Consider the following 17,545-nt stretch of genomic DNA (forward strand, 5'->3'; position numbering starts at 1 on the left):
TAGAATACCGTGTGGACCCCATTATGCTTATCTTGCACTTTACCAAATTACTTGTCTCCTGAAATGAGATAGGGTCACTTTCGCTACTACCGATTAGAATGTCATTCAAGTCCTTCCTATCTGTGGTGGTTGGCATGGGAATAGCTGCCTAGGCTCATAGTTTTAAATGATTGATCGGTCCCCAGTTAGTGGAACTGTTTGCAAAGGATTAAGTCATCGAAGGTGGGCTTTGAAGTCACAAAAGCCTATGATCCCACATGATTTCCAGTTAACTCCTTTTTTCTATTCCGTGTGCTTGTGGATCTGATGTAGCTCTCACCTATTGCTCTAGTACCATGCCTGCCCACAGGCTGCCATGCTCCCTGTCATGATGGTTGTGGACTCACCCTCTGAAACTGTAAGCCCCTATTAAATGCATTCTTCTGTAAATTGTTTGATCGTGGTGTCCCTTCATGGCAATAGAAAGTAACTAAGACACTTTTCCAACTGACACAGTATTTACTGTTACTTAGTTCATATGGATACCTCTTTCTGAATATAAGCCCCACGAGGGCAGGAACTTCATGTTTACTGCTTTGCTAAGATCATCATGGGCAGATAGTATGGAAAGGCAGTAGCTTTCATCATCCTTAAATCTAAAATAATCACTTTCCCTCTCACTCATATTCAATTTTTACCTGATATTCATAATTCAGAAAATTCATTTTGCATCTGATTTTTTTACACTTTCACATTTAGAGGCAGGATGGTGAAGAGACTAAACAAACCAAAATGGATGCTATACTTAATTGTTAACTTATCATATATATGCACACAAAAACTAAAAATAAACCCATGACTGAAAGTCACTGCTTTACCTAAAACTATGATTAACACACTTTCATAGATAGCAAGCATCAGCCAAGACCATACCGTTATAGTAAAGAATATCTACCCTAAGGGATGTGTAGTGAGGAAAAGGTCTTACTATTAGGCATAATAGAAGATCAACCCCAGATAAACCATATTTGATTTCTCCAAATTCCCTGTAGTGCTGGTAGGCTCTCTGAAAAGAAGAAAGAAAAGGCTAAATATACTTTCTCCACAATTTTCATTTAAATAATACACACTTTGCATATTGAGTATTTTTCTTAAACTCAGTTCCGTGTGCATTGACAACATACTCCCTACTGTGGAGGTACTCCTACTAAATACACTTTCCCAATAGGCAGCTAACCTACATCGCTTCCATTTAAAAAAAAAAAATGGTTTGGCCTAAAAACATTTCCTGAAAGCAAAGCAGAGAGAGATGTTGAGACATTGTGAAAATGTTAAGAGTTAACGTATTTATGAGTTTCCCACAAAGCCTACTCACAATGAAGGCTGTTTTCTCAACCATAACAAGTAGTCCTTGACATAATTCTTGTACCCTCAGTTATGCACAAATCAAGTCATTACTTTTAAATCCCCTGTGACAAATCTATATTTATGTGTGTCACTTACTTATGTCTTAGGAAGAAAATACTAAGTTAAAAGATGAGTTATGTTCATAACTTCCAGTCACTGTTTTGTCAACAAAGAAAGTATTTTATAGACAGGTCTCCACACTTCCCTCCAGAACACAATTAATGAAACTTGCTATGTTATGCTTAAAGCCATTTCATCTAGAGAAGTGAAGATTCCCAAAAAGTATGCTGTCAATTGAACATCTGTTCATTTGTGTAATAATCAGCTTCTTTGATATTCCATGGTCTCTCCTCTCTTGAGGCCTTTTTCTGATTTTCTCTGTAAGACATACTTATTTCTTATCTTACATTCTCAATAACTCTTATTCATCATTTAGGAACATCATTTCCCAGAATTCTCTGACTCCCAAGTGTACTGACTATGCTTTCTTTGTTCTTCCTCGGTACTTTGCCCATTGCCATTGTAACCTGTAAGCTTACTATGGTGACCTGCTTGAGGTTGATATGTCTTTGTTTCTGCTGAGCTCTGTGAAGGAAGAGCTGTGTCATTTTGCTCATCAGGTGTCCCTAATTACTAGCACAGTGACTATCACAGAATGGTGTTTCACATATGCTTTTGAGTAGTTGAGGAGTATTGTGTATGAACTTACCCTCAGTAATTAATAAACATCCATTGAAGTAGGAAGTTCCTTTACAATCTGGCTTTAGCTTCTAATAGCATTCAACCATGTCTACATTTTACAAAGTGCCTAAGGCACAGTTTTTTAATGGTTTCATTGAGGTTTTTTTTTTTTTTTTTCATGTCATAAATTTTACCCACTCTAAGTCTGCAGACTAGGGACTTTTTTTTTTTAATAATTTTGCGTAAGCATCACCACAATTCAATTTGAGAGCATTCTAATCATCACAAAGCAATCCTCATGCCTGTTTACTTTTACTCCCCAAGCCCACTAACCCATTTCTATCTCTGTAGATCTATGCACAGCAAACAGCCTACACATTAAATTTTTATGGAACACTTTGAGACATTTCTTACCATTTCCAAAACAATTGGGAATGCAGTCAATGAAAATGAAGGAACTAACACCATGATGGTAATAAGCAGCTTTTCACTGAAGAGCTCAGTCCAAATGATCTTAAACATGATGGATAAGACCTATAGTGTGAGTCCAAGAATACTACATCAAACGACAGATTCCACAATGTCCCATATAAACATACAAATCCATGACCATAACAAATTTCCCTTTTAGAGACAAAAATGGAAATGGTTTTGTTAATAAGAATATACAGAAATGTTATCTCCCCAATAAAAAATTCATTTTTATCAGCATGACAATTACATGTATTGTGTGTTCAGTATGATCTTCTTTCTTTTGATAAAAGTTGCTTATCAATTAAAACAGAAACTCATGCATGCTAAACATTTGCTATACCACTGACCAGAACCTCTAGTCAGTGTGCCAAGAAATAATTAATGCAGAATTGAAATTACTGGCAAACCTAAAGAATCAACATGCTGTAATTGTTACCTTCACTAGACATATAAAAGAGTATTAGTTGAAATAAAAATCAAGTGAGTTACAGTAAGATTATCTTCTAATGACAGCTGTTCATTACAGTCAGTATTGGGGATAACACTGGATAATGTCAGTACAGTAATCCTGCTAGCAAATCAAAAATGTTCTCAAGTGATTTGGTGCACAGATTCTCATGGCTAGTCAGAAAATGGAAATATCCTCCATGCTTTTGGATGGAAAGGAACAACATAATAAAAATGGCAATTCTACCAAAAGCAATATACAGATTCAATGCAATCCCCATCAAAATCCCAACACAATTCTTCACAGACCTTGAAAGAACAATATTCAAGTTCACATGAAAAAAACAAACAAACAAAAAAAACCAGAAGTAGTTTAAAAAATCCTGTACAATAAAGGAACTTCTGGGGTTATCACCATCTCTGATTTCAAACTCTACTATAGAGCTATAGTAATGAAAACAGGTTGGTATTGGCACATAAATAGACAAGTGGATCAATGGAATCAAGTTGAAGACCCTAACATTAATCCACATACCTATGAACACCTGATTTTTGCAAAAAAAAAAAAAAAGCCAAAAAAAGATACAATGGAAAAAGAAAAGAATCTTTAACAAAAGGTGCTGGCATAACTGGGTGTCAACATGTAGAAGAAGATTGCAAATATATCCATATATATTACCATGCACAAAACTCAAGTCCAAGTGGGTCAAGGACCTCAATATAAATCCAGTTACATTAAACCTGATAGAAGAGAAAGTGGGAAGCAGCCTTGGCCACTTTGGTACAGGAGACCACTTCCTAAGTATAACACCAGTAGCACAGACACTGAGAGAAACAATCAATAAATGGAAAATCCTGAAACTGAAAAACTTCTGTAAAGCAAAGAACATAGCAAACAAGACAAAACAGCCTACAGAATAGAAAAAGATCTTCACCAACCCCACATGTGACAGGGGGCTAATCTCCAAAATATATAAAGACCTCAAGAAACTAGACATCAAAATAAAAAATAATCTAATTAAAGAAATGGTACAAATCTAAACAGAGAATTATCATCAGAAGAATCTCACAAGGCTGAAAGACATTTAAGGAAATGCTCAAGATCCTTAATCATCAGGGAAATGCAAATCAAAAAGACTCTGAGATACCATCTTACAACTGTCGGAATGGTTATGATCAGAAATACTGAGGACAGCTTATGTTGGAGAGATGTGGAGTCAAGGGAACACTCCTCCACTGCTGGTGAGAAAGCAAACTTGTACAACCATTTTGGAAAGGTAGTCCTTCAATGAAGTACTCTGTAGTATTTTATGTAGCTTCTTTCTTAGGATGGATTGTGAAGATGAAGGTAAGAGTAATAAATGCCACTGATGAATACAACCAAATTCAATCAGAAGACATAAAATACAAGTGTTGTATATTACACTCGGCTGGGTCCACCCATTTCCTGTAGAGTCAGTGGGTGATATCAGAGAAGTATATTTTCTCATAGCTGGTCTTTCGTAACTTCAGGACTCCCAAAAATTTACAGCTATGATACTGGCAGACATCCAATCATGTCTTAAAGGCAGTTTGAAGAACATTCTGAACCTTCATTGCTTGGGTAAATATTCGTAGCAAAGTTTCTCGTAATACCAGACAAATTATCTATTGTCATATGTAGAATAAGAAATATAATAAATTATTTGACTTGGGAATCAAGACATGGTATCTGAAATTCTCACAGCTGTGGTTAAGACAGAGTTTCTGCAACAGGCATATTCGAAGTGTGGCATGCAGACAACATGTATCCCAGGGTACCTATAAATATAGCCCAACAAATTTTCAGATGACCGGAGCATACGACAATGCCTCAAATTGGACACCCATGCTATACAGAACTGCTTAGGAAGACAGTTTTGATACATTTTAAACTTCGGGTCTTTTATGAAGTTCTCATTGAAGTATATTCAAAGATTTGCACCAGAAATCTTCATAAATATAACTAACTTGATAACACAAGTTACATTTCCAGGTCCTTTCTACTGGGTAACTTTAATCTGAAATATTTGAAAACAATAATAACTTGTAGTTCAGATTTTACTGGACTTTGGGATCAAATTCAAATCTTATTACAAAACTAAGTGATGCTTAGTGTACTTTACTTACATAACTTTAAATGGTTCACTGCTAATGCTGAGTAAAGTTTGTTGTGTTCCTGCATTTTGATAGGGAACCATCACATTAAGTCAGGTATTGTGGTATCACGTCAGCTCTCAAAAGTTGGGGCAAAGGATATGAATCTTTAAGTTAAATCTACATTTTTAAGTTTCCCACTGCTCAGGACAAAATGTATTTGATACTCGTCATACTTACAGTAAAGAAGCAAACTGACCAGAGGCCACTGTTTTTTCTCCTTTTGCCAAAAGCAAACGATATCACATATGTCAAGAAGACAAGAGAAGCTGCACAACCGAATAAAAGAACAACCTAAAGATAATACAGATGATGTCAGTTAAAAATGAAACATCTGAGGGAAATTTTAAATTACATACATTTAAAAATATTTTAATTGGGGCTGAAGAGATGGCTCAGAGGTTAAGAGCACTGGCTACTCTTCCAGAGGTCCTGAGTTCAATTCCTAGCAATCACATGGTGGCTCACAGCCATCTACAATGAGATCTGGTGTCCTCTTCTGGCATGCAGGCACACATGTAGGCAGAATACCATAAGTATAATAAATAAATAAATCTTCTTAGAAATATTTTAACTGGTAATATGCTTGTGGTTAGGTTTGTGGAGTAGTATCAAACATTTAAACTACTAACATTGTTTTTTATTTTCAATTACTTATAGACTTTGGTCGACATCATATCACTTACCATAGATAGCACAATTTCACTTGTCAAGTAAATGTGCATCAGTTTTGTCACATGTAATGTGAAGTAGCTTGAGAGAAGAATTACATTGAAGAGGTTAATATCCACCACTGCCTGCCCACACCAGTAGGCAGAAGGGTAGAGACCAGAAATCCACAGCTGGGAATCAGCTTTCTTCTGATGAGAAAACACAGGAGGTACATCAGTTGTATTAAAGTATAATTAAAAAATAGGCTTTTATGTTGTTGAGCCTAGCCTGGTTCTATGCATTAAGGATGACCTTGAAGTCTGACCTACATGTTTCCATCTCCCAAGTGCTAGGATTACAGGCATGTGCAACTCTGCCTGGTTTATCAGTGATGGGAATCAAACCCAGGGCTCTACACAAGCTTGGTTGTACCCAGACTCTCTGGCATGATTCTTTTTGCAGAGGGTTGCTTTGGCTACTTGGAGTCTTTTGGGCTTCTACATGAACTTTAGAATTGCTTTTCTGTTCTATGATGAATACAATGATAGCATTCTCGCCATCTAATTTGACAGAGCTAGTGATAACCTTTGAAGAATACAGGTTTTTCAAACTATCAACTCCTACTTGGAGAGTTATGCTTTACACTTTAAAGTATATTATATAACTGAGTACTCATATCAAGCCTGTGAGGTTGGTTTTATTCTTAGCTCCACTCCCAGGCATTGTCTTAGGAAGAACTTGAATTTGAATCTTGGAAAAGCAAATCAAATCCCATGCTGTGTCAAATGTCTACATACTAGACTTTTGTCTTTAGTATCCATTTGATATCTTTAAGGTTAACATGATACCCCAAAATTATTTTTGAGAAACTATTCTCTCTCATTCTGAGAACTAGTGGGACTTAAACAACTCTTCCAGCTAATTATCTTAGACAATAACCAACAAGTTCCCCATGCCTTTTTATTTTTGTTCTTTCTTCAGTGTGCTGTCAAGCTGTGGTGTGATTGTTGGGATTCTGTCATCTTATATCATGAAGTGAGGGTTCATCTTCAGAAATGTCAGAGCTGTTGTCACTGGACATTTTAGGGACAGAGGCTGGGGTCTGGCAGCCCCAATAAGATAGGGCTGGCCACCCACTCCATGTGCCAATTAAAGAGACACAGAATACTAAAAAAGCAGAGAAGAATGGTTTGCTCAATGCAGACACACTGGGAAGACAGGAAACAGATAAAAGGGTCTAGACAGGAATACTGACATGAGGTTTAGGATTCCATAGAGAGCAAGTAGCATACATAACTAAGCAGGCATGGTCAAGTTGTGGGCCATTATGGACCCACCATCATCTCAACTCCTCTCTCCTGCAAGGTAGTCTGGTATAGATGTAAAAACTGTGTGAAATCTCTGTCTTGGGGGGGGGGAGACGAGATCCTTTTCTGTCTGGAATCCAGCTTCAGCCTGTCCATTCTTCCAACATGAGGTTTCAGTTGAAAGCTTAATTCTTTGGATATTGTTATTTTTAATAGTCTAATCCATCTAGATGTATCTAGAACATATCTTTTCCTGCCAGTCTTCTGTTCCTAGTCCTTCAGAGAGCAAGCTATCTCATAGTGCTGGTTTGATACATCTAGTCCACATATACCTGCATTCTTGCTTTAGGAACAGAACTGTCCATTGTGGGAATTGTTGTTGTGTGTTTGTTAGCAGTGAACCCAATCCTCCCAATAATTTCTGATCCCTGGGAATGTTTTCATGGGATACTGGATTATTTCCTGAAGAACTTGCTATTGTGAAACAGAAAGTGAGGACAGTCAATGTGTACAAAGTCCATAAAATGCTAATCTGCTCTTTGACATATATGACATAAAAATGGTATCAACATTCAACTTAAATTCAATACAAGGAGAAAGGACTGACTTCTTCACGTATACCAAGAGCTAGGCCAGTGGGTCTTGTCATAATGAAGATATAAATTCACTTTATTAGGTCATCCTAAAAAAAAATGTATTACTAATGTTGACTGGCTTATGTGTTGTATATGTGCACATGTGTGAAGTTGGGTGAAAATGCAAGAATTTTTAAGGTAAATTAATATCTTATTGAAAATATTAATGTTACTTTATTGAAAATAATAGACATGAAGAACCTGAGACCACCTGCCTACCTGATCTCTGACCCCCACCACCGGTCTTCTGCTGGAGCTCTGCACCCCAGCCAGATATCTGCCTATCCCTGCGGGACCATCCTGAGTCCCTGCCTGCTGGATCATTGACCCCTTGCCAGGCCTCTGCTGGAGGTGAGTCTGGTACCAGTTCCAGTTGAATCCCCCCGACAACCTTCCCTGGGAACTCCCTGGATTGAGCCCAAATCTCTCTCCCCACAGTGTCCTGTCCCCAGCATGAGCTCTCCTGGTGCTCTGATACATCCTCCCCTACCCCTACCCCCAACCCCTCCCTCCTTCCCCCACCTCCCTCCTCCAGAAAGAGCCTGCCCTCCACCCACCCTCTGCCCTGCCTAGCCCACTGTCACAGTGCTCTAATTGAGCACTGGACCAGAGGGAGGGTCCAACAATCCCACCACCTTCAGGGAACTTCCTGGAGCTGCTGTGAGAACAACAGACCTGCCTATCCACTCTGGACCACCCTGAGTCCCCACCTGCCTGATCTCTGACCCCCACCACTGGTCCTCTGGTTGAGCTCAGGGCCCAGGCCAGAGATCTACCTATCCCCATGGGACCATCGTGAGTCCCTGCCTGCTGGATCTTTGACCCCCATCGCCTGGCTCCTGCCTGAGGAGAGACCTTCTAGAGAGCTTGGACCACCTAGAGCTACAGACATCTAACTTCTGACCCACCTAAGACCACCAGGGAAGTAGCAGAGAGAGAGAGAGAGACAGAGACAGAGAGAGAGAGAGAGAGAGAGAGAGACCACCTGTACCCACTGGAAGAAGCAATGGGAAGACAATACAAGAAAACACCTAATAATAGATAGACAAGCATAATACCACCAGAATCTAGGGACACTACACCAACTAGAACTGAACACCCCAAAACAGATGAAGCAGAAAAGAACGACTTAAAAAATATCTTCATAAAAATGATAGAGGCCTTCAAAGACTATGTGAGAAAATCCCTTAAAGAAATGGAAGAAAAAACAAACAAAAAATTGGAAGAAATGATCCAATCTCTTAAAGAAAGTAAGGAAAGCCAAGAAAAACGAACAGGTGAAGGAAACAGTTCAAGACTTGAAAACTGAAATAGAGACAATAAATAAGACACAAAATGAAGGAATGCTGAAAACAGAAAAACTGGACAAATGATGGGGAACTACAGACAAAAGCATAAACAACAGAATGCAAGAGATAGAAGAGTCTCAGGCGCTAAAAAATAAACTAGAATAAATAGATTCATCGACCAAAGAAAATCTTAAATCCAACAAATCCTTAACACAAAACATCCAGGAAATGTGGGACACTGTGAAAAGGCCTAACCTAATAATAATAGGCATAGAAGAAGGCAAAGAAGTCCAGCTCATAGGTGCAGAAAACATTCCACAAATATCATTGAAGAAAACTTTCCCAATCTGAAGAAGGACATGCCCATCAAAGTACAAGAAGCATTCTGAACACCAAATAGACTGGACCAAAGAAAAAAGAACACCTCAACACATAATAATCAAAACACCTAACATACAGAATAAAGAAAGAATATTAAGAGCAGCGAAGGACAAAGGCCAGGAAACATATAAAGGTAGACCTATCAAAATCATACCTGATTTCTCCATGGAAACTCTCAAGGCCAGAAGGTCCTCAACAGATGTTCTACAAGTACTAGGAGTCCACAATGCCAGCCCAGGCTACTCTACCCAGCAAAACTCTCAATCACTATAGACTGAAAAAACAAGATATTTAACGACAAAGCCAGATTTTCATAATACATATCAACAAATCCAGCCCTACAGAAAGTATTGGAAGGAAAACTCCAACTCAAGAAGTTAACTATGCTCACAAAGACATAAGCAATAGATAATCCCACTTCACCAGAACCCAAGGGTAAAACAGAGAAAACGTATTCACAATACCACTGCCAACAACAAATCTAAAACAAACAAGCATTAACAATCAATGGTCCTTAATTTTTCTCAACATTAATGGTCTTAACTTAACAAAAGACAGAACCCATCCTTCTGCTGCATACAAGAAACACATCTAAGCTTCAAAGACAGACATTATCTCAGGGTAGAGGGATGGGAAAAGATCTTCCAATCAAATGGACCCAAGAAGCAAGCAGGTGTGGCTATCCTAATATCTAAAAAGTTACACTTCAAACCAAAATTAATCAAAAGAGATGAAGACAGTCATTTCATATTCATCACAGGAGAGATCCATCAGAACAGGTCTCAATCCTGAACATCTATGCCCCAAATACAAAGGTACCCACATTCGTAAAAGAAACGCTACTAAAACTCAAAGCTCACATAAAATCTCACACACTTATAGTGGGAGACTTCAACACCCCACTCTCACCGCTAGACAGGACAACCAGACAGAAACTTAACAAAGTACCAAAAGAAGTAAGAGAAGTTATATCTCAAATTGTGTTTAACAGACATCTATAGAACATTCCATCCAAACACCAAAGAATATACCTTCTTCTCTGTTCCACATGGAACCTTCTCTAAAATTGAACACATACTAGGTGACATAACAAACCTCAACAAATAAAAAAAAAAAATTGGAGTAGTCCTCTGTATCTTATAAGACCACCATGCTTGAATTAGACAACACAAATCACAGAAACCCTACAGACTCATGGAAAGCAAACAATGTGCAATTGCACCATACCTGGGTCAAAGAAGAAATAAAGAAAGAAATTAAGGACTTCATAAAATTCAATGAGAATGAGGACACAACATACCCGAACTCATGGGACACCTTGAAAGCAGTGCTACAAAGGAACTTCATTGCACTAAGTGCCCATATGAAGAAAACAGAGGATAGTCACATTAGAGAATTAATAACACAACTGAAAGCCTTAGAACAAAAAGAAGCAAACTCACCCCGGAGGAGTAGACACCAGGAAATAATCAATTTGAGGGCTGAAATCAATAAAGTAGGAACCAAGAAAACAATACAAAAAAAAAAAAAAATCAATGCAACAAAGAGTTTTTTTTTTTTTTTGAGAAAATCAACAAGATAGACAAACCTTTATCCAAATTAACGAAAAAGCAGAGAAAGATCATTCATATTAACAAAATCAGAAATGAGAAGGGGGACATAACAAAGGACACTGAGGAAATTCAGACAATTTTCAGGTCATACTTTGAAAACCTGTACTCCACAAAATTTGAAAATTCAAAGAAAATGGACAAATTTCTGGGTAACTATCACTTACCAAAATTAAACCAAGAACAGATAAACAATTTAAATAGACCTATAACCACTAATTAAACAGAAGCAGTCATCAAAAGCCTCCCAACGAAAAAAAGCCCAGGGCCAGATGGCTTCAGTGCAGAATTCTACCAGAAATTAAAAGAAGAGCTAATACCAATACTCCTCAAATTGTTCCACACAATAGAAACAGAAGGTTCATTAACAAACTCTTTTTACAAGGCCACAATCACCTTGGTACCCAAGCCACACAAAGACACAACTAAGAAAGGAAACTACAGACCAATATCCCTCATGAACACTGATGCAAAAAATACTCAATAAAATACTGGAAAACCAAATCCAAGAACACATCAGAGAAATCATCCACCATGACCAAGTAGGCTTCATCCCTGGGTTGCATGGATGGTTCAACATACAAAAATCTATCAATGTGATCCACCATATAAACAAAGTGAAAAAGAAAAACCACATGATCATCTCGCTTAAAGAGCCTTTGACAAAATTCAACACCATTTTATGATAAAGGTCTTGGAGAGACCAGGGATAAACATAATAAAAGTAATATACAGTAAACCAACAGCCAATTAAGGCAATTCCTCTAAAATCAGGAACAAGATAAGGCTGCCCTCTCTCTCAATATCTCTTTAATACTGTGCATGAAGTTCTAGCTAAAGCAATAAGACAACAAAAGGAGATCAAGGGGATAAAAAATGAAAAGGAAGAAGTCAAACTTTCTCTATTTGCAGATGATATGATAGTTTAGATAAGCAACCCAAAAAAAACTCTATCAGGGAACTCCTACAGCTGATAAACACCTTCAGCAATCTAGCAGGATGCAAGGTAAACTCAAAAAAAAAAAAAAAAAGTAACCCTACTTTATTCAGACGACAAAGGGGCTGAGAAAGAAATCAGAGAAATATCACCCCTTACAATAGCCACAAACAACATAAAGTATCTTGGGGTAACGCTTACCAAACAAGTGAAAGACCTATATAGCAAGAACTTTGTGTCTTTAAAGAAAGAAATTAAAGAAGATACTAGAAAATGGAAAGAGCTCCCATGCTCTTGGTTGGGTAGGATAAACATAGTAAAAATGGCAATCTTGCCAAAAAGCAATCTACAGATTCAATGCAATCCCCATTAAAATCCCAGCACAATTCTTCACTGACCTTGAAAGGATAATAATCATCTTTATATGGAAAAAAAAAACCAGAAGACTCAGGATAAACAAAACAACCCTGTACAATAAAGGAATGTCAGGAGACATCACCATCCCCAACTTTAAGCTCTACTACAGAGGTATAGTCCTGAAAACAGCCTGGTATTGGCACAAAAATAGATAGGAAGACCAATGGAATTGACTCAAAAATCCTGACATTGACCCACATACCTGGAAACACCTGATTTTTGACAAAACAGCTAAAAGTATACAATGGGAAGAAGAAAGCGCCTTCAACAAATGGTACTGGCACAACTGGATGATGATGTGTAGAAGACTGCACATAGACCCACGTCTATCGCCACGCACAAAACTCAAGTCCAAATATATAAAAAGAACTCAAGAAACTCATCACCAAAACATTAATAACCCTATTTAAAAATGGGGTACAGAACTAAGAAATAATTCTTAATAGAGGAAATCAAAAAAGCTGAAAGACACTTAAGAAAGTGCTTAACATCCTTAGCTATCAGGGAAATGCAAATCAAAACAACTCTGAGATAACATCTTACTCCTCCTGCCAGAATGGCTAAAATTAGAAACACCAATGACAACTTATGCTGGAGAGGTTGTGGAGAAAGGGGAACACTCTTCCACTGCTGGTGGGAGTGCAAACTCATACAGACATTTTGGAGATCAGTATGGCAGTTCCTCAGGAAAATGGGAATCAGTCTACCACAGGACCTGGCAATCCCCCTCTTAGGCATATACCCAATGATCCATTTCCATGCAACAAAGACGTGTTCAGCTATGTTTGTAGCAGCATTATTTGTAATAACAAGAACTTGGAAGCAACCTAGATGCCCCTCAACTGAAGAATGGATAAAGGAGATGGGGCACATTTACACAATGGAATACTACTCTGTGGAAAAAAACAACGGGGTCTTGAAATTCACAGGCAAGTGGATGGAACTTGAGAAGCCATCCTGAATGAGGTAACCCAGTCACAAAAAGAGGAACATAATACGTACTCATTCACATATGGATTTTAGACATAAAGCAAAGGATCACCAGCCTATAATTCAGACAGCCAGAGAAACAAGGATATAAGGAGGATTCTAAGAGATTCATACAAGGTCCCTCACAGAAGTGGAAAAGAAAAAGAGCTCCTGATCATATTGGGAGTGGGGGGGGGGGGGCAGTAAGTGGAGAGAGAGCTAGGAGAAAGGAGAGAAGAGGAAAGAACGTGGGACTAGGAAGATTGAGTCAGGGAAGGGGAAGGTATAGATGAGAGAAAAGACAGAGAGGGAGAGAGGGAGAGGAAGAGAGATGGGGGGGAGGGAGAGAGAGAGAGCACGCATAAAAGAGGGAGCCATTATAGGTTTGAAGAGAAAACTGAATCTAGAGAAATGTCCAGAGACCTACAACACTGACCCCAACTAACAATTTGAGTAACAGTGGAGAGGCTACCATAAATATCCTTCCCTGATAATGAGAGCGACGACGACTAACTTATCCACCATCATAGAGCCCTCATCTAGTAGCTGATGGAAACAGAAATAAACACCCACAACTAAACACTGAGCTGAATTGGAATCCAGTTGCAGAGAGGGAGGACAAGACCAGGTTGCAGAAACACACAGAGACAGCTGACCTGAACAAGGAGGAGCTAATGGGTCCCCAGACTGATAGCTGGGAATCCAGCATTGGATTGACTCAGACCTCCTGAACATGGGTATCAGCTAGAAGGCCTGGACAGTCTAAGGGACCTCGGACAGTGGAACCAGGATGTATTCCTGGTGCACAAAAGGACTTTGGGAGCACATTCCCCATGGAGGGATACTCCCTTAGCCTAGAGGCAGGAGAGAAGGCCTAGTCCCTACTCCAAATGACTTGACAGATTTAGATGATCCCCTCCTGGAAGGCATCGCCCTACATGTGGAGTGGGGGAGGATGGTTGGGGGAGGAGGACATGGGAGAGTGGGAGAGAGGGAGGGAGGGAGAGAGAGAGAAAGGGAGAGGGAATTGTGATGGATATGTAAAATAATAATAATAATAATAATAATAATAATAACCTGAGACCTACAGATCCAGTTCTCTAATGGTAGTTTATTTGGCACACTTTAATCTATGAATAATGAAAAGAAGTCTAAATACTTTCTAGTTCTCATTTCAGAAAGTCAGGTATGGGGTTTTCCATGAGTGGCATTGTGTCCGTTTTTGAAAATTTTGGATTCTAGATTTTGAATCTTTAGATTTAATCTAATTTTTGTAAAAAAAAAAATAAAATTATAAAGGAGATCTTGACAGGGAGTACACTATACAAAAGCAAATAGTAGGTCTAAAAGAATGAATAGAAGTCCAATGAAGGATATTTAAGTCAGAGGACCAAAGAAGTATGATGCGATAGTGTGTCTTCTATATATGACAGAAACGATATATCTACTTAAACAAGATATGAACAATGATATATGAGTTGACATGCCAACACAACGGGGGAAATCTCACAAGGCTGCACCCTTAGGAGAAGAGCTATAGGCAATTCCTAGTTACTGAGAGAGGGAGAATCAATCTTATCCCGGTTTAATAAGAATCAGAATAAAAAGTTAGCCCGAACAGATGTTTATTCAGGGAGAAATAACTCACAACATAGACAGGTGAACACCAACAGGTTCCTGCTTCCAAGAATTCCTCTGGATGTCCTCCTGTCCCTGTGTGGCTGGCAAGCGAGCGCTCTCCAGCACCTCCGACCTAGTTCCCCAGGTCACTTCTGCCCCTGGCTCCACCCCCCAATGGGTATGGTCAGTGCCACAGAAGGAGACAAAGTGAATATCCCACTATACAATCTTCCCTGGGGATTATCCCAAGTGATCAGCCCTAAACACATACAGATATGGGCAACACTAAGTGGGCTCAACAGGTCGTACCTATATATACATACATTCATATATATGCCTCAGAGTGTGAAAGGGGAGTTTATGACATTTTTGGATGAATTATTTTCTTGCAACTAGGAAATAATTCATACAAAACATATATAATATTCTACTTTAAAGATTTAAGTAATGTGACATTTAAAACCACTACACTTTCCATGTAACTGAAGTAAATGCATTTTGCATTTTAAAAATAAGCTTTCTGAGTTGCTGGACTGCATTGTCTAGTGTAATGGTATGTTTCAGTGCTTCTCCATTCCCCAGAGGAAAAATATTTTTGCACTTACAGCATTAGAAATACAACTACTGGAATTCTTAAAATCCCCTGCCCACACTTACTTACTTTGTAATCACTGACACTGCTCATGGCGATATGCGGTGAGATGCTGCACGCAACAAGCAACAAGAACAGGAAACTTTCCAGTATCCCAAACCAGAACATTATGAGGTCCTGCAAATACAAACAGAAGTGAAAACTATATTCATAATTTATCATGAGACTTCAACTCAGAAAACAAAAGAAGCAACAAATATTTCAGGACCCATTTGGGACTGTATATATAAAAAACAAAAAACAAGCACAGGGGGTTTTAAAGAGATACCTGCATACCCATGTTAATAGCATCACTAAAATAACCAAGAGGTAGAAATAACTCAAATGCTTTTAGTAGACGTATGAAGAAACAAAACTAAATAAGCACATATATGTATAATGAATACTGTTCAACTTTAAAATGAAGAAAACCTTGTCCAATGTTTCAAGATAGATCCACCTGGAATATATAGTACTAAGTGAAATAAACCAAACAAAAAGTGCTCACATTCTAAGAAACAGAAAGTAAGAAGGTAGAGGGGAGCTGAAGGGAAGAATTAAGAAGTAATAAAAATTAAATTGCTATTTGATACACAGGTTCACCCCTCTTGGATTGAGAAATTCTGGATATCAAGTTCCCAGCAGTATAGATATACTTGAAATCAATGAACTATGAATTTTGATACTCAGCTTTATGTTATGTATTTCAAATCAGAATCAAGATGGACAGATGCACTGTGTCATCTCCAGTGGCTCTCATCTTAATTCCTATGACATTGGGAAACACATTTCCTTTTCTTGATGATTTGTTTTACATGTCATTCCCAGTTCCCACACCCTCCCATCCTCTGCTGCTCACCCCACCAACCCCCACCCTATCACCTTTCTGCTCCCCAGGGAGCAGACTTACATAGGGGATCTTCAAAGTCTGTCATATCATTTGGAGCAGGATCTAGGCCCTCACCCATGTGTCTAGGCTGAGAGAGTATCTCTTTATGTGGAATGGATTCCCAAAGTCCATTCATATACTAGGGAAAACACTGATCCACTACCAGAGGCCCCATAGACTGCCCAGTCCTCATAACTGACACATGTTCAGGGGGCCTGGGTTAGTCCTATGCTTACAACTGTCTATAACTACAGTTCTGTGGGATCTGATGCCTTCTTCTGTTTGTATATAGTATATAGACATACATGTAGGTAAAATACCCATACACATAAAATAAAAATAAATGTTTTTTAAAGTGAAAAAATCAAGAAGGTGTTAAAAAACGGTTTCTTCTGTTTACATGTTTCTTTTTCCCCTTGGGATCCTGGTGACCAACCCCAGGATGACACTAATCATGGGGTACAGAACTGAAGAAAGAATTCTCAATAGAGGAAATCAAAAAGGCTGAAAGACACTTAAGAAAATGCTCCACATCCTTAGCTATCAGGGAAATGCAAGTCAAAACGACTTTGAGATAGCATCTTACTCCAGCTAGAATGGCTAAAATTAGAAACACCAGTGATGACTTATGCTGGAGAGGATGTGAAGAAAGAGGAACACTCCTCCACTGCTGGTGGGAGTACAAACTCATACAGCCATTTTGGAGATCAGTATGGCGGTTCCTCAGGAAAATGGGAATTAGTTTACCACAGGACCCAGCAATCCCCCTCTTAGGCATATACCCAAAGGATTCACATCCATGCAACAAAGACATCTGTTCAACTATGTTCATAGCACCACTATTTGTAATAGCAAGAACTTGGAAGCAACCTAGATGCCCCTCAATTGAAGAATGGTTAATGAAGATGTGGCACATCTACACAATGGAATACTACTCTGCAGAAAAAAATAATAGTATCTTGAAATTCTCAGGCAAGTGGATGGCACTTGAAGAAACCATCCTGAATGAGGTAACCCAGTCACAAAAAGAGGAACACAGTATGTAC

The 17,545-nt window shown here is 38.6% G+C and overlaps 1 protein-coding gene across 2 annotated transcripts in view; it reads right to left on the reverse strand.

The window, feature by feature from the left end:
• The window catches only part of LOC127218674 (ATP-binding cassette sub-family A member 6), an 81,475-nt gene that overhangs the window by 10,948 nt on the left and 52,982 nt on the right, over positions 1-17,545 (reverse strand). For both annotated transcript variants that reach the window (XM_051179701.1, XM_051179697.1), the window contains exons 23-27: positions 15,641-15,748; positions 5,850-6,023; positions 5,344-5,457; positions 2,482-2,601; positions 968-1,045 (exon numbers count right to left, since the gene is read on the reverse strand). In XM_051179701.1, coding sequence (XP_051035658.1) covers positions 968-1,045; positions 2,482-2,601; positions 5,344-5,457; positions 5,850-6,023; positions 15,641-15,748 — 594 coding nt within the window. The remainder of the gene's footprint in view (positions 1-967; positions 1,046-2,481; positions 2,602-5,343; positions 5,458-5,849; positions 6,024-15,640; positions 15,749-17,545) is intronic.

The sequence above is a fragment of the Phodopus roborovskii genome, unplaced genomic scaffold, assembly GCF_943737965.1.
Source record: "Phodopus roborovskii unplaced genomic scaffold, PHOROB, whole genome shotgun sequence".
In the NCBI taxonomy this organism is placed as follows: Eukaryota; Metazoa; Chordata; class Mammalia; order Rodentia; family Cricetidae; genus Phodopus; species Phodopus roborovskii.